The sequence below is a fragment of the Lissotriton vulgaris genome, chromosome 1_1, assembly GCF_964263255.1.
Source record: "Lissotriton vulgaris chromosome 1_1, aLisVul1.2, whole genome shotgun sequence".
NCBI classification, from domain to species: Eukaryota; Metazoa; Chordata; class Amphibia; order Caudata; family Salamandridae; genus Lissotriton; species Lissotriton vulgaris.
In genome coordinates, this window is record NC_141685.1 from 1512745532 (window position 1) to 1512768380 (window position 22849).

Genomic DNA, 22849 nt, shown 5'->3' on the forward strand with positions numbered 1-22849 from the left:
GGTTTTTTTTGTGTTTATCTCTAGGCCTTTCTTGTTACAATAAAGTTGGACTGTGTTTAAAAGGGTTTGTAGACCATTAGCCGTCTGGGAGATCAGGATAGTATCGTCCGCGAATAAGAGTGCGGGGACCCTTACTCCATTCAACTTAGGTGAGTCATTGTTACATTCCTCTAGGTGAGCTGGGATGTCATTGACAAACAATGAAAAAAGCGAAGGAGCCAGCACACACCCTTGGCGGACTCCCCGCTTTATTGGGACAAGTTTTGACAGTTCCCCATTTTGTCCCCAACGCACTCTAGCATAATTATTATCATGGAGTCTTATGATCTGTTGAAGCAGACAGACAGGCAATTTATAGTAAACATGATTTCCAGTAACATGGAAATCTGTGGATTGTAAATCCACACAGGGTGCCATTTTCATATCGTGCATTCCAAGATAAGGTTCTTAAAACACATGGTTCTCCACTTTCTTCATTGAGTGGAATATTTATAGCCTAAAAATAATTCACCCAGCTGTAGTCTTTAATGTTTGCCTGCGGGAAAATCACTTGTGCTGTTGGCTTCAACTTAAAGGCAAAATACATTTTAGGAGAATGCAATATAACGCTAAGGACCTTATGTACAAAGTGCATTCCAATTCAGTAATTCTCTTGGTTTGTAGCCACTAAATCACATTTTTAAATGTTCTACACTCATTCAACGATTTGGAAAAGATTTTCAATCAGAAATTGCTATTTGTAAGGGGCGTTTTATGTGTGTTTCTTCCAAATACAGATTTCTTAAGGTATGTATTACAATTTTGAGACTGAAATGCGGTTGCAAAATATTGATATTTTACCATCAAGTCAAGGGAGGTAGTAACCATTTGCAAATGGGAATGAGTCCTTAAGAGACCCTTTTCCATTTGTGAATGGTGAAAAATCATTTTTTAAGAGTAGGCAGCCTAACCTAAAAAGAAGTTAGTCAATATTTTCTTTTTTTTTTTAAACATCCCATTTTACTTATATAAAAACATCTGCAATTAAATTAAAATGAGATTTATTTATTTAAAAGCAACCACAGACATGGTGGTCTGCTGATGCCAACAGGCCACCTTGCTTTTGATTGTAGCCGATCATTGTGGGTTGCAATTTATGACCTACCTCTTTAGTTTTTATGAGGAAGTTTCAATTGTGCCCCATTATGATTCTGTATTTTGTGAACTGACCTATTAAAATAGGTTAGTTCGTAAACTAAGAATGCATTTACTAAAAGTTGATGCACAAATTGCAACCGCTTGTACCTCATCCGTTCTTCGTACCTGAAGTCCTATATTATTTCTTGAAAGTGCTTCAAGCATGCATGCGGTACAAATTGCATTCAGCTCATTCCTTTAAGGCCAGGGATTAAGACAACATGTTAGGTTGGCTTGGTGGGAAGGTTGCTGTTGCATTATCACTAAGTAATACATCATTGCGAGAAACCTCAAGGCTACCAGTTATTTCGTCGTGGGGCAGAGAGGCGCCAGAGTGGGTATTGGTTGTGCATAATGAAGATTTTTTTGTCACTAGCAAATGGCTGATAGAGGAAGTTGCCCTTGCTGTTGGTGTTTAAGAGTGTGCAGAGACTGGTAATAAAGAGTATCCATGTAGCAGGTGAATCCTGAGGACCTGTTCAGAATCAGACAGGTTGTGGACTAGTTGAGGAACTATAATTCGTTATATTGAAAGGTGGTGAGTTATCCTTATCTTCCAATAGTTTAAAGTGGTGATGAAGAAAGGTTTTATGATTTAAAGTGCTAAAGCTCACCCTCTTATCTTCTTCCAGGTTTTTGTCCCTGCTCTGTTTAGATTCAGTTCCCAGAGAGGAAGCTCAACAGTATTGGGTTGAGAAGTTTGTGATTTTAGTGGACATTTCAAATGTAGTATTAAAAGCATTCTTAAAGTTTACATAAGAGGGCAATTGTGGTGACTGGCTTATAACTATTAGTTATGACCCAACTGAGGATGTTCTTTTGAATGAAGTAGTTACAAATGCTTTTTGAGTATGTGAGACTTTTTTTCATTATTGAGCTGGATTAAAAAGAGAGGCATAGGTGTTACTAAATATGTCTGTCCTATATTAAAGGACATTTTTAAGACATGACTTTGGTGACTATCGCAGTCTTATGGCCATGGCTTTGGTGGTGGTTTCTAGGAATTATGTGAACCAGAAAGCAGGGATAAATAAATGACCTCCTCAGAGTCAGTACGGTGAATAGAAGATTCAATGGGTGTGTTAAACATTTTGGCAGACTGAAGTTTGTTGCTTCATTGTTGGGATGTATTCAATGTTTATTCTAGGCAGGTTAATTTGGGGCTGGCAATGAAAAGTATGGAGGTGTTGTTGGCACCAGTAGGCTTCAAGGTGAATGGTTTTCCTTTGCCAGGAACATGCCTTTAATTTATTCCTCTAAGATGCCTTTGTAGAATTTCAAGCTTGTATATTTAACACACCTTGATTCAGTCCTTCAGCATTTTTCCTAATGATTTTTTTAGGGTTGTCTCTGTTTTTTTCTTCTCCCGCCGTACATTGTGGATCAGTAGAACACTCGCTGGGATGTTTTAAAATTAGGTTAGATAGAAATATTGAGATTCCGACGAATGTCATGGTTGTTTAAGGGTGATTGATGTGTGTTGTGGCAATGGATGGGTTGCTGTTGTGTTGCTTCACGACCGAATAGGGTGGATAGTGTGGGGTTGAGAGACAATGTAGGGAAGGCATGGCAGGCAAAAAGGAGGCACTGGATAAGGAAGAGAGTTCTAGGAATTCTCCCGCCTTCAATAAAGTTGTAAAACTTTCAGTGCCCGTAGAGCTTATCTTAGCACCAAATGACACACACAGAACATTTATTAAGATGCTACTGGGCCAATCAGATGGAAATGTCAGGAAAGTGCATCGTTGGCAGCAAGGAAGAATGTCAATCCCAGGCACTACGAAGTGATAGACGATTTGAGGTATATGGTAACCCCAGTCTGGCCTGAACCCATTAGAGACTCTCTTACCTGCCGGTCAGACAGAATATGAGCTTGACAAACTTTTTTTTTTACTAATTTAAAATCGAAAGTCTATTTTGTGAATTTGAGAAAATGTGAAGTGAGCCCTGGGTTGTTTGTTGAAGCTTAAAATAGTGTAATTCGCTGTTTGGAACCTTAATCACTGTATCTACGGACTTGATGCCCCGTGCCTTAAAATGCATCAGTTGGTGCAAAACTGCAGAACAATTACTCTCACCTTTTATTGGTACATGTCATATTATTGCAGCCTCTATTGGTGTTATTCTGTCAGGAAAAGGTTAAGACGATGCAGAACAGAAATTTACCTCCCTTCCGAGATGGCCTTTTGTATTCAATCTTTAAAAAGAATGCACCCCTAACAGTGTGTCCAGTGAACAAAAGTACAGTCCCGAGTGGCTAGTTCAAAGATAATTCGCCAGGGCTCCCAACAAAGGGTCAGGTAGTTGTTGATTGTTGTTTTGTTCGCAGGTGTGATCCGGGCTTCTCGGGGCCAGCCTGTGAGATGGCGTCGCAGACCTTCCCCATGTTCATCTCGGAGAGCTTCAGCAGCTCCCGGCTGTCCTCGTACCACAACTTCTACTCTCTCCGCGGCGCCGAAGTGAGCTTCGACTGTGGGGTGCTGGCCAGCGGCAAGGCCCTGGTCTTCAACAAAGATGGCCGGCGGCAGCTCATCACCTCGTTTTTCGACAGCACACAGTCCAGGTGGGGAGCAGGAACACTGAGGTTTGATGGCATGGAGAGGCCGCTAGAACGGGCCTGTCAGTGGTTGGTTATGTGTGCCTGGTTTTAATTTGCTGTTCTTTCTTTGTAGGAAGACTACTGTTATAACACATTACTTTTCTTTTGGCGCGTAATCTGATGGTGCAGAAATACGCAGGGCAGGTTTACTGTGAGAGCTAGGAGCTAGGGCGGGCTAAAGGCAATTACTGTTCCGACAGGCTAGGAAAAACGTGAAACATTAACATTAGGAATGTGTGTCAAAACCAACAAGAATGAATGATTCATAAGGTTTTTCTTCATTTGACAGCTTCTGGCAGGTGATTAGATCTGTTCTGCATCTTTCCATCCCCCAGTGCCTAATGAATAATTAAAGTCTGTCATGGCAGACTTAGAAGAAAGAAGCGCCACGTCTGATAACCTGGTTGGAAAAAGGAAAGGCTGCTTTGTGAAAGTCTTAGCTGCTCGCTTCATTAGGCCACGTTGATCCATTCTAGATGGCTAAACTCATGGATGCTGTGGCACAGCTAGGAATGTAACTTTTGAATTGTCCTAATGGGTTTCGTATGTACTCTCTAGGTTTCTGCAGTTCACGCTGCGCCTGGGAAGCCGCTCTGTCCTAAGCACCTGCAAAGCGCCGGACCAGCCCGGAGAAGGCGTCTTGCTACACTACTCCTATGACAATGTCATCACCTGGAAACTGCTGGAGCATTACTCTTATCTCAACTACCACGAGCCAAGGTATGTGGAGCATGGTTTTCACAGACTGGAGTGTGCAGTGAACCTCTGGCCATTCTTGTCAATGTTCTATAGTTTCCATCTACAGAGAGTAATGCAACCTCTGGCGACAATACCTCACAGATCAAGAGAATAGAACATTTCTACGGCTGTCATTTGGTCACAATACCACCATGACACTAGACAAGATCAAACAAATAATATGGAGGCCACCATATACAATTTAAAAAGCCGTCATATTTATTTCATATAACAATCATATAATGTAGGTCTTCCCAAACCTTTGTCTTGCAGAACTGGTTTGGTCCCTACCTGCAAGTTGCAAAGAAAGTTAATCCTATATATCTGTGGCAAGCACACTAAAGCAGAGAATTTCTTGGCAAATTAAACATGTTTTGGATTAACCTGTCCTTGGGAGATTGGTTTAAAAATGGCAGTGAGGAACAAAGAAAGTCCTACTAGTTAACCACAAAGGTGGTTATGGTTATTCTGGTGGTGCCCAAAGTCCTATTTTTGGGCGATACCAAAAAATAGGACTTTGGGCACCACCAGAATAACCATAACCACCTTTGTGGTTAACTAGTGGGACTTTCTTTGTTCCTCAATACTATTCCTCTGTCCCAGACTGGGAAGATAAGGGGGCCTCCTTTACTTTTTATGATTTAAAAATGGCAGAACATGGCTGTTCTGAATGGCTTGTAAGACTCTTTCGCTGTCCAGTGTCGTAGGGTTGAATTGCAGCCTCTTAGTTCCTTTGCATTGGACAAAATAATTGTAATCAAAACAAACGTGGTGCAAAACACCAAAACAGAACCTTTGCATGATGCTTCTCATTAATGTTGTTCTGAACACTCCAGATTCTCACCAAATCCTTTCTTAGATGCAAAGTAGCTGTTACCTTCCTAGGCTCTACAAGCCATGTCGATGGAGGAAAGGAGTCAATGCATCTGCTCACATGGCCAAATATCTGGAGACAGCAAAGTGGCTTTGCTGCTTGGCTCATAGAATGCCTCCCTCGAGAAAGTACATGAAGAGGCGGGTATATCCGCTAAGGACTGTAGCCATGGGCTCCTTTATAGAAGTGAGCCACAAAAAAGCGATTTGGGTGTAGGTGTTTCGAGCTTGAGTAGGTGAATGTGAGAACGAGTCCGTGGTTCCATGAATATAGTCTCAAGTGAGTGCATGGTGGACGAGTAGCTGAGTGCAAGGATGGATGGGTGAGTAGGTGCCTAAATGGGGAGTTCTTTGGCCAGCATTTATTCTTGTTATTGTTTCCCCATCTGGTAGTAATGTTAAGAAAGTCTACCTATAGTGATACCGAGATCTGTGCTCCCTTTTATTACAGAACCATAAATGTTTTCACTCATTTTAGTAATATGGAACCATTAGTCTTTCAAGCCAATGGTGAGAGACAAGCAGATCACACATTTCAGGAGGACCTGCCAAAGACTCCATTGGTCATCTCAGGCAATGACTGCAGAAGAATGAGTACACCCTTAACAGTGCGGATTAATCTCACAGCTACATTAATGAAATGGCCGTATTCGGGGCATAGGCAAAGCTCATGTGTCGTGGATGGTAGTTACATTCTGCCAGCGCAGTGTGAAAACGGACTGCTTGCTATGTGGCTGATCTTGCCCCTCTCTGTCTAGAAGGCGTACCCTCAGTGAGACAGCTAAAGCTGTCCTTGGCAACATCCAAATAAGAAAGAAAAGAATATGAAAGTAAACAGAGAAATAAAAGGAAGGAACGGGAAGCTGGAAACTAGTCAGAAGTTAAAAACACCTCATAATAAGTTTTAAATTAAACTGACATAATTACAACTTTTTGAAGTTAACTCCAAGTTGTAAGATCACACGGCGGGTTGGGTCCACAAATCTCTGAAGCAATGGTGAGCCTAAGTAGCCTTGCATATCGGATTGAGCATGTGCCAATCTTAATTATTTGCGATCTTGTAGCAGACCTGCACTCATATAACAGCAGATAATGTAAACTTGCTCATATGGTTATAGTATTTGGAGGATTTGATATTATTGATTCTGTAAATGTTTGCTTGTTTTCGTTAAGAATTTGGCACCCATTTATATACAAAACTCCCTGTAAGGTAGGGGTATAGGTGAACCGAGTATATGAGGAGAAGTATAGAAGATGGGAAATAGAAAAGTTTACAGAGTAACAGTCTAAGTAAGGTAAAAAGCTTCTTGCAGGCAATTTGATGTGGCTTGATCAGCGTGGGGCTTGAAAATTGATTTCTGTATTTTTGGACCTCCTGATGCTATCCCCAATGTACAGTACAGCTTTTTCTCCAGAAACCCCGGATAAAGTACATTTCTATCATAGGTTCTGCAGTAATTTATCAAATTGTCGATAAGAGAAATGGGAAAAGATGAATTTAGTTATATGAATCAGTGCTTAATTTGAACCAGTGGTTGCTGGTGGGCCACAACTGCACTTATTTTTCCGCATCTGACATTTACCGAGAGCAAGAGAGAAAAAAATACAAAGTTAAAAGGAAAAGAAAGATGGAAAAACTGTCACACAGAGAGGAAGCAGGCACCTGCAAGACTGAGATAAAGGCAGAAAGTGTCTGGTAGTAAATTAACGAGGCATGAGGTGAATATTTGACTATGCAGGCTTGATATTCAGTGTGCCGACATTTCATAGCACCGGCTGCGGGCTTCTGCGTAGAACTTTGGGCACTGACACTCCTTTTACAAATTAACCTCTGACAAGAACAGATTAAAAGAATGTTGGAGGGTCGAAAATGTAAGAGTCAGTGGGAGTAAGTGACTTGTATGGGACTCAGTGCAAAGTGAATGGTCCTTTGCCAGCACAGAAAAGAGCATTTCTTGAAGACTGACTTGGCAATCACATTTGGACTTAAAATAAATTTCGATCTGAAGCAACGGATTAGAAAACATATATCCGCATTTATAGAGATGTATAAGAATGCGCGTAGTGTTGAGGTCTCTGGGGACCAAAACGCACATGGGCTGCCAATACAGTGTCTCAGTTAAACAACAGAGTGGTAATGCTACCCAGCAGGATCAATCTCAGTCATTCTTACACAGATGACCCAAAAGGAAAAACTAAAGGTGCACAAAAAGATTTGGTAGTATGGAGGGTCTGCGTATTAGGCTGTCATTACACCACCACCAGACGAGCTCATCCTGGGACCCAGTGGTGCAAGCCTCAAGTTTGCATGAAGTAGACCCAGTTGAAATTGAGCCAGACCTTCCATGTGACTAACTTTAGTACAAATAATTATCAAGAACATGCTTAGCTAAAACCTCTTTCACGAATTCTGAAATCCACCAGAGCCACTTTAACTCCCCAAGAAATGTGACAGTTGAAAGAAATGAGGTGAAACATCACCAACATAAGATTAATTGAGTGTGTAAAGAAAAAACTTTTTTAGACCAACGTTACAATAGTCAATATTGTAGAATGTTTCAACAAATGGAAGTACTTGAAAACTACGAGATGAATACACAGGGACAGAAATTAATTTTCAAAAATGGAATGCAGATCAGTATGAGATTAATAAAAGGGTTGGGTGTTATGGGTCTAGCCAAATTGGCAAAAGTCCCCTGTTGTCTGTCTCTGTTAGGACTTCGACTGTGCTTGGTACTTGCACAAATTATATTGGGTAAGTATATCTAGTTCCTGAGGACCTCCTTGACTGAGGCTCCAGCAAATGATGAGACCACTTTCATATGAGATTCACATCTCTGCACTGCTCCTGCATGAGTTTGGGTTAAATAGACCTAGAACATTAGATGGCAGATTCGAAAAAAAACATATTTATTAAAAAATTACGAAAATGTGTCCAGTCACCCATTTTTCACGGCTCTAGAGCATAGGAGTAGTTTCACCATTCAGTGTAGAAGATAAGAGTCCCATGGAGTTCATACAAATAGCCTATTTGACTGGAATACTACATCCAATCTATCAGGCTTCCAGATATCCCTGCATCCCAGGTGACTTTAAAGGAACAATGACTGCAAATGATGCTGACCATGAGGGGCTATAAAGCCATAAACGATCTATAATCCACAATTGGGAACAAATAACTTGTCAAATAGGCTCCCATTGGGCATCCATTGTAGGGTGGCTTGAGGTTAGGCATAAACCTGAAGCCACACTTCACCCACATCTTCGGGCTAGGACTTCACTCTTATGTGAAGACGTCACACCTTTTTTAACATCTTTGCTACTTGCAACTAGTTATGTTTATCTTATGGCACGTTAATCAGTTTGCCTTGAAATTGTGAAAAATATATGAGATATGCTCTTCTGACAACATCAAATTTGCTAAATTAATGTAATTTGAAGGTAGCTGGGCATCCCCATCTTCTTTTGGCACCCTTAGCTTTGCCTTTGATGTCCCTTTTCTCAGCAGTGAAGGGAGGGGCCGAAAAAAAGTAAAAAAATGCCATCTGTATTTTGGACTTGGCCTCAGTCTCCAGCAGCAAAGAGATGGACGTTGATAGCCTGAAAACATAGCACAATAAATTTAAGTTGTTCATCGCTATGCTGTCTTTGGGTTCAGAGGGTGCAGGATGTCACTTCCACTGTCCCTGACATTTTGGTCACTCTGCAGGCCCTCATTACAAGTTAATGACTAAGGCCCATATGTACGAACACATGTTCCCTTAGACACAGAGTGGGAAAAACCAATAAACCAATGGGTAAATCAGGCCCTATATTGAGATCCCTGTGCAAACAAGGGTTTGCACAAGGAGCAGAATTACTAGTTTGTGTGACAATAAGTGATTGATTTGACACAGTGGTTGCTTGTGGGGCACAGGGACTTATTTTTGGGGACCGACATTTCATCAAAGTTTGACCCAGACCAATAGAGAGAAAAATACAAAAAAAGGGGGCAGGGGGTAGAAAAAATGAAAAACAGTGACAGAGAAAGAAAACTAGGATAAAGAAAATCTGAAAGAGTGAGATAAAGGTGCAGGGACTCTCTGGTGGTGGGTAAAAGAGGCATGAAGTATATCAAGAGTATGCAGCCTTGGAAATTGGCACCCTAGACATTTGATCCCACCAGACGCTGTCTTATGAGCAAAACACTCGGGCTGATGTACAGTTTGTACTCCGTCTCAATTGCGATGCAATATCCTCTCCACCAACCTCACCCTGTTTAGGGGAAGGCAGACTTTAATTATATTGATGATGGAACCTACTCTGGCTCGGCTGCTGGCATACTTCTTCGATGGCCTAACGAGGTACAGGCTGTCAGAGACGAGCCATCCGGCCACCTACCCAGTTTGCAGTGGGCAATCAAATGGCTTTTTTTTGCTGTCCGTTACCTCCAGGTAAAAGCAGATGGGAACAGACAGTAACACATTTTAAAAAAAGGCCCCAACACCATTGGAGAAAATACCCATGGTGTGGAGGGTCATTCGTTTTCCATTTTCAAAATCAAGCTCCGGCTTTGGGACTTCACTTTTGAAAAATAAAAACTGTAAAAGTTAGGCAGATGGTTGTCATGTTTGACAAAGCAGTCTGTCAAACTTTGACATTAGCAGAATCACTGTGACGGTGGCTCCTGCCAATGTTAAGAGTTGTCCACAGTGATGATAGACAGCTCTAGGTTTGACAGGCAAAAGCCCAGCAGGATGGCGTGGGTAATACAGTGTGTCAAAACATGATGCAGCATGCTATGTCTCATATTCCTGTTGAAAATTGGGGATGGGAGGTATTTACTACACATGGTAAATTTCTCATGATGTAATAGTACTTATGTGTAATACCCATTCGCAATCTGCCCAATGTGTAATAAGGGTACCCAGAAGTAGAAATTGAAAACATAACAATTCAACTCTGTAATGAGAGGGGAGAGTCTTTTTTAATATATATTTTTGCTTTTTAAGACACTTCAGAAATACTTCAATCTATTTTCAAGTTGGGCCCAACATACATTTTTGCTGTTCAATATGTCCACATTTTATATATTTATACTTGTTTAAGACATAAAAAATACTAAGTAGTAGCAGCATTCATATGCTTACTAACCTATAAACTCTACTATTGAAGTACATACTTTTGTGTCTATGTCAAATTATTGCTAGAATAGAGCCTAATTGTAAAGCCTAATTTTAAATAAAAAATATTTTTACAATTTCCTTGACTTACCAAAGTTTTATATTGTGACCAAGGATGACTGCAGTATTAGAAATTCAGGTTTCTGGCTAGCAAAGTATACACCCTGTCCAAGCAGGAGCCACAATCTTAGTCAGGGTAAGTCAGATACACAACCTAAATTAACCTGCGCTCACCCTCTGGTAACTTGGCACAGAGCAGTCAGGCTTAACTTAAGAGGCAATGTGTAAAGTATTTGTGCACACTTTAATTACAGTAATACAATGAAAACACCACAAAAAGCCTCCACACAGTTTAGAAACTATTTATCTGAGTAAAACAAGACCAAAGAGACAAAATTACAATAAGTAGAAGTCGAGATATCAATTTTTGAAGATTAAATCCCAAAACAAGGCTTAGAAGTCAATAACGCCAAAAGGTTACTTGAGGTCGCAAGGAACCGGTGTAAATCCAAAGTTCCAGACTGACCGCGATGGAAGGCAGGCCGGCTATGGAACCTATGCAGGGCGACCGACAAAGTACCTTTGTATGGTGCGTCGGTTCAGATTTATGCAGTCGGGTCTATGCATCAGAGTCAAGCCTTGCAGTCGGTCTCAAAGGATCGGAGCTGAGTGGAAGTCAAGCCTCAAAGTGGCATCTACGGATCGGTGCTGCATCGTTGTCGAACCTTGCAGTCCGGACTTGCATCATCCTCGAATCGCCACTACATTGGTGTGCACTGCATCAGTTACAATTGGTGTAAGGGTATCACTGCATAATTTTTGCAGAAAACAGCTGCAGAACCCACTTTCCATGCTCTGGATCCAGACTCAACACACGGGACTATGCTGCACTTTGTGCAGGGACAGGCACAGTCCAATTCAGGTGCAACTATCAGCTCTTCCCTCCCAATCTACTTTAGGAAAGCCCATCAGCATAGTGATGGGCCCTCAGGATGCAAATATCACACCCCAGCTTCATTTGTGCGACTTTCTAGAGGGAATGTACAGAACCAGGCTGTTAACCAACTCAGACATGTGTTCAGAGAAGAGGCACAGATTGTTTAAAGTATGACTACGCCAGGGGTCTCCAACCTTTTGTGTAGTCAGAGCTACTTCTGGCCAGTGAAAATCGTCGTGAGCTACTGAACCCGAATCAACTCGCGCATTTTTCCGAGAGACCCCCCACGCCCAGTTTAATTGACTTTAAGCCTAATTTAATCAGAGCCCATACGGTGGTTTGAACAAAATATCCAAGACAGGCCTAACTTAAGAGTTCCCTAGACCACCAAAAGGAATGACTTTGGATTTGTGACGCTTCAAGTCATTTCAATTAATAGGTCCAAAATTAAGGTCCAAAAATAAGACCTTCCAGTAATACTTGTCATTGAAGTAATCATTGAAATGTGGCTCAATTAACAAACATACATGGAAAGCGATCTTTCCTTCAATGTGGAACTGATTCACACAAAACCCGAAGCCAGACATACTGGGCCCGGTGCCACCTCACAAGCACCCCCCTGGTCACACCTTCCCCTTTCTGGGAGCTTCCATGAGACTCACTGGGCTGGATGAGGAAATAGTGAGTGCTTATCCCAGCAAGTTGTCTTTTTGTGTTAAAAAATGATCACCTTCATTGTTTCTGCATCCCACTCATTTCTGTGTCTGTGTCTTTGTGTCTCACACCCTTCACCATCTCCGCCACCCTCTCCTCAGCTGCCCTCTGCACTTCCCCCTCACCTTTGGGTCTCCCTATCACTCTTTCTACCTCCTGTTTTCCCCCCATACAGCTCTGACTGAATTGCACCCTTTTTCATGTTCATCCTTTCACTCTCTCCTTGCGGTCACTCTTTCCACTCCCCTTTGCCCTCCCCGTCCTCTCTGTGAACCTCTCTCTCCGTCACTCTCCTGTCATTGCCACACTTTCCACGCTCATTTGGCCCTTATGAATCTCATCTCACGGTCATCTCCATCCGTGTCACTCTTTCCTTGCTGTCACTCTTTCCACTCCCTTTTGCCCTTCCCTCCTCTCTATGACCTCCATCCCTGTCACTCTCCTCTCATTGTCACTCTTTGCACTCCCCTTTGCTCCCGCCCTTTCCATTTTTTACTTCTTCCCACTCTTCCTTGCCCTCTCTCTCCTCTTACGCTTTTATTTTAACTCTGTCCATATTACACCAACAGCGGTTCCACCTTTTCCCACTCTGCCTATAACATCTCACTCCCTATTATGTTTCCATTTTGTTTCATCATCTACTTTTCTCAGTCGCCAACTTTTTCACTGACATTTTTTCTTATGTGCCTCTGCTGCCCTATTCCTTTCCTACATCTCCTTCTTGCTTTTCATCTCTCAGCCCACTTCTTTTTAGCTCACCCTCATCCCAGCTGCATCTCGGTCAACTCCGATTTGTCAAAGGGCACCTTTATCAAATCTTGGCTTTATAGCCCGCAGGACAGCTCATGCTGTGACACCCAAGCCCACATTTCTGGCCATCCCCCTCGCGCGGCATCCAATAATGGATTGCCTGCCCCAGGCGCGGTGTCCGCTGTAGTGAAAGTAATTCCTGAGGCTGAAGTAGGACTCCCCGCTACTGCATCTATGCTGAGGTAGTTGCAGAGATACAGGTAGGAGCTGAGGTAGGAGTATGTGAAGGAACACAGGTAGGAGCTGAGGTAGGAGTAAGTGAAGGGATACAGGTGGGAACTGAGGTAGGAGTAAGTGAAGGGATTACAGGTAGGAACTGAGGTAGGAGTAAGTGAAGGGATACAGGTAGAAGCTGAAGTAGAAGTCAGTGAAGGGATACAGGTAGGAGCTGAAGTAGAAGTGAGTGCAGGTATACAGGTCGGTGCTGAAGTAGCAGTAAACACATTGATACAGGTAGGAGCTGAGGTGCAGGTGTCTGCTGCAGTGAAAGTTACAACTGAGGCTGGAGTAGGACTCCCTGCTGCTGTACCGCTCCTGAGGTAGTTCAGGGATGCAGGTATGAGCTGAGGTAGGAGTAAGTGCAGGGATACAGGTAGTAGTAAGTGCAGGGACACAGGTAGGTGCTGAGGTAGGGGTAAATGCATTGCTACAGGTAGAAGATGAGGTGCTGGTGTCTGCTGCAGTGAAAGTTGCATCTGAGGCTGGAGTAGGACTCCCCCCTGAGGACGGTGCAGGCTGCCCGGGTATATACAATGTGCCTATGATGACGACACCTACACACAACTGACTGTGTGGTTACCGAGCAATGTGATGATGTTTGTTTTTGTGGAAGTTTGTAATTTAGAAATGCAAATAAAAAAAACATCCTGGTTGGCTGCTAGTACCCTAAGACCTGAACCACAAATACACTTTTGGTGCTAAGAATCCATTGTAAGAGACGTGGAGTATAGATGCTGAACTCAATGTCTCACTCAGACAATTAATACATTTGGTTTATAGCTTGCGTGTGTAAGTAACATACCTACATACACATGCTACTTTGAACACGGCAAACATACCACAAACTGCCCAATGCTCGGAAGCTTTTACCACTCACTATTTCGATATAAACTGTGCAATCGAGGGCATGCATTACAAAAGAGGAGAACTTTATGGCACCAACTTGCAAAGTACTTAATAAATGCGCAGAACTATGAAGTAACAATACGCCTCGCAACAAAAATACATTTCACTCAAGCCTTCCTCATTAGGGGTACGGTCAAGATTACAGGGGGAAAGGTGAACAAACTTCACAGCTGGAGGACGAGACGAGAAGAAAATAACATGTTGTGAAAAAAACAGAGTGAAGGAAGAAAATGGGCAGCTCTAAATTCAAGCGATAATAAAAATATCATTAGTAGAGGAATGAAATTGATGTGTATCTTGTTACAATCCTCAGTTCGTTTTGTAAGGAAGCCTCGCAAACAAAAATACATTTCACTCAAGCCTTCCTCATTAGGGGTACGTAATATGGAAAACATGCAATCTACTGAATATCTTTCTAATTCAACAGCGCCATACTTTACAGGCGGCTCTGTGAACAATGTGACTATAATGTTTATTTGACAAGTAATAAACTGCAGAGTTTTAGACTAGCTCCGTCGCTGGGAGGAGTGCGAGGGAACAGCAGCCCTGGAAGGGAAGAGGAGCGGAGGCAAGGAGGAGGCCAAAATAGCAGCCCGGGCTGGGGCAGAGGGAGGGGGCCCTGGCTACTGGGAAGGGAGGGAGCGGGGCAGGGGAGCAGCCCGAGCAGGGGTCAGCGGGAGGGGCCGAAGTATACGTTTGCCACACACTCCAACTGCTGCATAATCTGCAAATTTTAACGAAAAACGGCACAATCAGGGGGGGGGACGAAAAAACGAGCTTACCTGTATTGGCTGCTTCTGGCGGTGAAAGTCACGTCTCCTACTGCTTCGCGCTGGCACCCGTCGCACAATGGCAGACAGTGCGATGCCAGCGCGTTTTCAGTAGGCAATGACGTCAGACTCACGAGAGAAGTCGGAAGCTCCAGGAGAGGAGCGTCATCGCGTCATCCTTTTCGCCCGCCCCATCCACACATTATGCACAATCAGTGAAGGGCTAGACGAGCTACTCCCGGGGTCTCCACGAGCTACCGGTAGCTCGCGATCGACCGGTTGGAGACCCCGGGACTACGCCAACTTTCTAAAAGTGACACTTTCAGATTTGCAATTTATAATCCCAAACTCCAAATCCCTATCTTTTTCCAATTGAAAGTTACACTTAAAAGATGTTTTGAGGCAATCCCAATGTTAACCTATGGGAGAGATAGGCCTTGTATTAGTGAAAAGTGAATGTAGCCATTTTTCGCAACCAGGACATGTAAAACTTAAAAGTACATATCCTACATTTTAAATAGACTGCACATAGGGCTGTCTAGGGCCTACCTTAGGGGTGACGTATATGTAATAAAAGAGAAGGTTTGGGCCTGGTACGTAGGTTAACTTCGAAATGGCAGTTTAAACTGTACACATAGGCCCTGCAGTGGCAGGCCTGAGTCATGTTTAAAGGCTACTGAAGTCAATGGCACATTCAGTGCTTCAAAACCCACTAGTAGCATTTATTATGCAGGTTCTGTGCACATATAGTACACTTTACTAGGGACTTACAAGTAAATTAAATATGCCTATTGTGGACAAAGCAGTGTTACTATGGTTTGAGTACGGAGCATGTGCACCTAAGCACTGGTTAGCAGTGGGAAAGGACCCAGGATCTTAAAGCCAGCAAAAATGAGGTAAGAAAATGCAAAATGCTATTTTTTGACTCACCATTGAGCCTCGCCAAATCATTTAAGAGATTAGTTAGACAACATTAAAGAAAACCTTTTCAGATTCAAATATATATAGCATCGGAATGTTTAGTTTTCACGTAAAAGTGGGTGTTTACAAATAAATATGATGCGACGCCTACCCAGAATCCAAACGCCATGCATCATGGGGGGGGGGGGGGGGGCTCTTGCCCAGAATCCTCTTGGAAAATGATGCAAACACTAATAATATGGCCACCTTCCCTGTGCGCCAGAGAAGCACTCCCCGGGGCTGGCGCGACTCCAGGAGGGGGGCCTGCGATGAAGCTGCGCGCAAGCCGAGCTAATGCGCTCTATCACGATGATTAAACAGCGCGCAGACGGCGTCACCTTGGGTACTGGTCCCCGTAAAACAGCAACATTTTTTGTGCGGGTGTGTAATTGAGATAGACGGTGGCAGCATTCTGTAATCACATTGTCGTCAGCTATTTAATTAATCTTCAGTCACATGAAAAATAATTGCGCATTTCATGTTCTGCTGGGAAAACACATTTAATCTTGCCCACCGTTTGACAGATGCATTTTTCATCTGAGCGAGGGCTGTGGCTTTAAAATTGGAGGCGTGTGCCTATCGTGAGTGATTGCGGGGAGCAAAGGTCTCCCGGCATGTGAGATCTTTAAAAAGAGCCCAAATGGCAGAGCGAGTGTTTCACCCCACAGCAAAGAGGGGGGGGGGGGGGGAGTGGTTGGGCTCCTCTCTACCACAGGCCTAGGCCATCCTTTCTCTTCCAGCTCACCCAAATATTTCAAAAATCAAAGCGGGATCTCGCCTTATATGCTCTAGTGTAGCCACCATGAAGAAATGCGAAGATCAGCTGGAAATCAAAAGTGTAAAACATATAAACATATCTTTTTGGAAGTTATACATGAGAAATGTTGATAGGGCGCCTTTATTGCCACTTACAGAAATATTATCATTTAAATCAAAAGCAAGTGGCTAAACATCTGCAACGTTTCAGATCACTAGCAGTGTGCCACAATTCGGCCGTTTACCTCAGAGGTTGAAGACGCATTTCAGAAACCTGCGATTTCCCTCTGTCTCCCCATTATCAAAACATTGATGGATTTTAGTCAGTGTTAGAAATGAAGGGTTTTCAAGCAAACAATGAATATGGAAAGGACGCTGAGACACAAGCCAAAAATATTTCTTGAAAGCTTGATAAAGAGTGAACAATGGCGTCTCACATGCTACCATCCCTTTGGTACTGAGCCTAGCCTAAGGCATAATTTGAAAAATCTGTGGGGGCAGATAGGAGCCAAGTGAAATAAGATTGAAATTCAAACATTTATGAAATAAAGCGATAAACATGTAGACATATAAATACACCATAACATAGTATAAAGCTAAAAACAACAACATTTCAAACAAAACTACAGCTCTTATAATAGCTGAAGTGCAGAGCGGGATCCCGGCAAAGTTGAAAATGGTAACAAAGAAAACAAATAGTGAGGAATAACTTTCATTTTCAGCAAGTGATGGTTCTGACAGACCTTAGGGTCGATGTTGCTAAAGCACTCTATTTGCACAATTATCAGCAACTCAACACACTAACAAAAACCTCTGGTAGTGACTGATTTAGGTCGTCATTTTAAAACAAGTGGCAACATGACAGCCGCCAAAGATCAGTGCCTACCCTGTCCAGCCATTTCTCGCACCTTCCATCTCCTTTAGATTGCATAGGATGGTGGTTTTCCCAATTTTAAAGCCACCACTCCTGTTCTTCCATCGGAAAAAAACCTGCTTGGTGAGCACAACACATGCAGGGCAAGAATCACCCTCTATGGCCATGCCTGCCAGTGTGTTTTACTTCTCAGGTCCATCACGTAATTCTGTACAGAGAAAAGTACACAACTGTTCCCCACACACTGGTGAAAACAATCCAATGCACGTAGGATATTATTTGTTAATTTAGGTCTTTGGAAAAAAAACATGAATGCTGGCAGGTTCTCCATGTTAGACATGGTGTTTTTTTCCTCTCAAAGCAACCCCCACCATGGAGACAAGGTGAATGCCTTCTAAATGAACACCTTAGCCTTTGGCACATATGAAAAAGATCAGCCTCCTTATGGAGCCCCACTCTGTGCCCTAAAGCTGGATGCAGTTGGGTTGCTTTAGCCAATAAATGGGGTTACAAGAACATTTAAACATTTGCAGCCTTTGATGAAAGGGTTACTTGTGAGGAGTTTCCAAGAGAGAAGCCAGCTGAGGGTACGCCATTAGAAATCAAAGAGTTCCCCTTGCTCTTAATTAATAAGGGTACCGCAAAGTGGTCAAATGGGAACTCTGCCAGTTGTTAGCAACTGTCACACTTTCACCTACCTCTCAAAAAAGGCTCCATAACAGTTTCCTTAAACCAACTTACAGATGAATAAAAGAGCGCCCTTAACGGTTTCCTACAGGTTCTTGCCACTACCTACCCAATCTCAAGCGCTGCAGGAATGGGTTGTCACTAGCCACAAGCATATTTACTAAGCTTGATGTGCTCAATTGGATGAGCTGGTATCTCTTAGTCAGGTAAGACATGAACCACCCAAGAGAAGTGTATTAAAGACCACTCCGGAGTCATGCATGTTGAACTCAGCTCAAAGGTGCTGTAGAGATTGAGGAAAACAATGAGACAAGAATCACAATTTTTATAGAAATCTAGAGTAGTACCAACTCCTGCAATGCTGCTTTAGCTGATCTGTGTTCTCATCTGAATCCATACAGGTAGCCTTGAACAAGACCTTTAGTCTTGATTTTCTATTCATTGGGAAGCGACCGCTTCTCGGTTAGCTTGTTCGGAAAGAGTCGGTGGATTATGAGACAGAAGGCGGTGACATTTTCTGGTTTGAATCTGGCTTGCTTCAGTCTTGAGGAAAGATGCCTTGGATAAAGGAGGAGATGGTATTCAGCAGTTGCATGAGTGCTTAATGGAGAGTGAACTCATTATGGATGGTGGTATGATGATGATGCCATATGATGTGACCGTGAGAGTCATTTAATCTTGCTGTTTGTGAGCTTATGGCAACCTTATGAGAATGGCAGCCTGCGTTTTTATGAACATACCTTCATGGGTGCATGATTGCCCATGTTTGCTTGGAGTGTACATTTGAGAGTATCGAATTGAGAGTTGACATTTGTAGAGGGACAACATATGATGTTGAGAGTGTTAGTGTTCTGTTGCAAATCTTTGATTTAGCAAGATTTTTAAAAAATTGCCTTGTTGCTAAAAAAGCTGAGGCTGCCCACCATGAGATTATTTGGTGTGCAGGACCTCACTGCAAACGGTGACAACGCTGGTTCAGTCCAGGTAGGTGAGGTCAGATGTAACAAGCTGACGTGGTGTAGGGTGTTGCCTTTAGTGTGAGTTTTGAATATGACAGAAACACATCTTCTGTTCTTAAAGTACCCATCACAGGAGGCATATTACAATCATCTGGCCTCTCTATCCCCACGATCCCCATGAAGATTGCCAGTGATGAAGGCCAATGCTTAGACTGCTGAGCACCATGGACCAGTTGACACATACAGCTCATTTAAGGGAGTTGGGTGAGGTATTATGAATATATCTGGACAGTTCTCTTTTCTGTTTCCGCGTCCATGTCCTTGGAAGTGAGGCTTATCCTAGATAATGACTTTCATACCCTGCTATCAAGCATTCTGCCATGAGAATTGAGTGGACTGGCAGACCCTTTCCTGTGAGATGACTAACTCCCGGGCCTGCTTTATCTTGATCATGCCAAAGAGGAATAAGGATCTGGCCCCTCAACCAGCTCTGTGGTGGGACCATGAGGGGAGGCATAGTGCCCTGCACAAAAGTGTGGGTTGGGAAGAAGGAACAGCTGTGGGGAGAGGTGCAGGAAAATGGAGCCGGAAGAGAAGGCTTGGGGCTCCCCACTGAACCTAAAAGGTAAGCAATTTCCATGGACATTATAGGGGCCTTCTCGTAAGAGACAGACCTATATAGAAATAGTGCCTCGGAGATCATAGCTGGAACTGACAGGTAGGCACTGATTACACTGGATGCAATGAAAGAGCAGACATGCATCGAGATAATTCAATTGAATACATCAAATGTACTTTTGTATTTAGACTGAAGCATATAGAATTTTAATAGCATCCCATTGTAAAGCATTTGAAGCAGTGCAAACATTAGTAATGTTCAAATACTATGCACAAACCTCTTGGGGCCTGATTACGAGTTTAGGCGCTATATCTTGCACCAGATAAATAACGCCATGGGGTACGTTATTTATCAGGTGCCATAAATAACACTAATTACGAGTTTGTGGGGATTATTTTGCTATCCACGAAAATTCTGATCTGATAGAGGCTTCTAGCTGCAGATTCCTTTCCCTAGAATTATCCCTAGGCGTCAGACTGGATCAGGAAAATTTTTGAGCAGTACCCCTGCGTTCCGGTAGGTGCCATCGTTCGGGTCCATGTAGTATTGTCTGCGCCGGAAGTGACATGTGCTATATCTATATAGGTGCCACCTAGGTGTACTGACATCAGTTCTTACCTTTTTGTGTTTTAGATAGCGGTGATCCGGTATATTCAACCCCTCAGGCACTTTTTGACTGGCTTTTTGTGTCTTTGGAGAAGTTTTTTGAGGTCTCTCCTGATATCTAAGTATGTCTCCTTAGAAACCAGCTGGTTTCAAACCATGAGGGGCCTGTCACAGTCAGATGTTGGTGACAGACACAGTGACAGACACCCACTTGCTGTTTTTGTGGGGCTTAGAGTGCGACCATGACTTTAAGGCTTGTGGGGACTGCCACGCCATGCACCCCAAGACGCTGAGCGACTGCTCCCTCAAGTTCCTTGCCGCCCAACATCGGTTGACTCCGCAACGCTTGAGATCCCATTTGCGCGGAAGGTCCTGTGACTGTCACAACGGTCGTCATAGCACTCAGAATCGTTGTGGAAGTCGAGTAAGTCTCACAAACACAAGAAGGCCAAGAAGTCGAAAAGACCTTTGAGTTTGCCATGTCCGTCAAAGTCTTCTGATGAGACGTGGGAGTGTTGGCACTCCAGGGTCTGCGAGTTGGCAAAACCTGAACCCGGGTCCATTCCATGCTTCCCAGGTTTTCCTGGAGGGAACCCTACTCAGCTAAACAGTTTTATGAGGCATGTGCCTCAAATTTAGGTGACCCCTCTTGAGCATCTTCGGGCCCCATGGGCGCGGGAGGGGCTCCTACTGAATACATGCCGGCAGGTTTGCCCTCGGTGCCAGCCAGGCACCATAGATCTCTTTCTGGATCCAGAGCAGAGCCGTTGGCGAGACCGAGACCTGACTCGATTCCCACTCCAGTGCCAACCCATCTAGACAGCACTGCCCGTTGATTATTCCTGACTCCAACTAGGAGCCGGAGCGTTGTTGACCAACACTCACTGCAGAGCTCACCAGGTGTATGCTTCCTGAAGTGGAGCCAGTGCCGTATTTACTTGATAGGCCTTGAGAGGTAGGCAAATGGGAGGGTCTGTGGACCCTTATGATTACGAGTTCCCTGAAGAAGAACAGCAACAGGTCAACTGTATGAGGAACTGGCAGAGTCTAGTGGTTTTGACACCTCGCCCAACACTGGCCTGGTCTCTCCTTCTGCCATTGCTATGGATGAGGGAGCCTCTTTTGCAATGGTGGTGCATAGGGCAGCTGAGATTTTGGACCCTCAGTTGCCCCCAGTGGCAGTCAAGATTGAATTCAGCATTAGGTAAATCTTTCCGTCATGGTTCAGATCTCAGAGAGAACTGCAAAGGTTCTGCAGTGGTGGCTAACCACGATTGGGTCAATGGCAGATCACTCTCCCTTCCGCAACAGGAGCTGCCTGTAGTGACAGAAGCATAACTCCTGGGCCACAGGAGCCATCTGGGAGAGGTGGAGATCAAGGGCCTTTGGTCTCCAACTGAGTCCGAGCTCCACATCAACCTGTTGCAGCTCTATGCGATTCACTTGGCACCAAAAGCCTTTCTTCCTTCCATCAAGGTAAAACTGGTGCAGGTGTTCACGGACAACACCACTACCATGTGGTATTAGAACATATAGGGCGGGTGGGATGGTGGAACATTTGGCAAGAGTCCCTGTGTCTCGGGACATAGCTGGAATGCAAGGGCATTTCTATGGCGGTTCAATACCTGGCCTGCTCTCTGAACGCCAGAGCAGACAAACTCGGCCGCAGAACACACAATGTCATCAATTTTGCATGCTGGAGTTTCCAAGGCGACTCTCTCTCTGAGACACTTTTTGTCTCGAGTGGATCTCCGGCCTCCTGTATGTCTTTTTGCCAATATCACTCCTGCCCAGAGTTCTCAAGGAGATTAGGAACGACCCAGCCAAAGTCATCCCTGCGGCTCCGGATTGGGCGCGGACAGTCTGGTATACTGCGTTGTTATGCATGACCTTCGTTCCTCCAGTCAGGCTGCCTCTCTCTGTCGCAATAACAGGGGAGGGTTCTGTACTTAAACCTGTGCACTCCCCACCTTCATACGTGGAGATTGAATGGCGCCAGACAACAGCTTTTGACCTTTCTCACAAAGTTTGTAACCTTATTCTGGCATCCAGGCGTCCCTCCGCTACCCATTCACCTACCGTTGGGACTAGTTTGTGTCATGGTGTGTGTTAGACGGGGATCCGGAGGGTCGGCCGAGTACAGGGGGAGAGGCCTCCGGTGAGGGCCGTCTCCGGCGATCGTACAGACAAGTAACTTCCCCCCCACAGATGGACACCACACAAGGATGAGTTCAACACACTTTATATAAGAATCTTGAGGCAAGGTGATAAACGATACAGCGGGGTCAGGACACGAGGATCCTGCCAATTCTAGTCTCTGTAGGGAAAAGGGGTAGCGGGACAGTCTTAGTACCGGTCCGGTACAGGAGCAGCAAGAGGGCAGCTCTCAATCCTCGAGCTTGGGGGTCCGCAAAGCGCCAGCAGGCGACGAAGTTGGTTCGAGGTGATGAGGGCCGCGGCAGCGCCAGCAGGCTACGAAGATGG

General features: G+C 44.0%; 1 protein-coding gene across 1 annotated transcript in view; it reads left to right on the top strand.

Moving 5' to 3' along the window:
- The window catches only part of RELN (reelin), a 1675658-nt gene that overhangs the window by 1080088 nt on the left and 572721 nt on the right, over positions 1-22849 (top strand). The window contains exons 18-19 of the mRNA XM_086967429.1: positions 3506-3739; positions 4334-4495. Coding sequence (XP_086823555.1) covers positions 3506-3739; positions 4334-4495 — 396 coding nt within the window. The remainder of the gene's footprint in view (positions 1-3505; positions 3740-4333; positions 4496-22849) is intronic.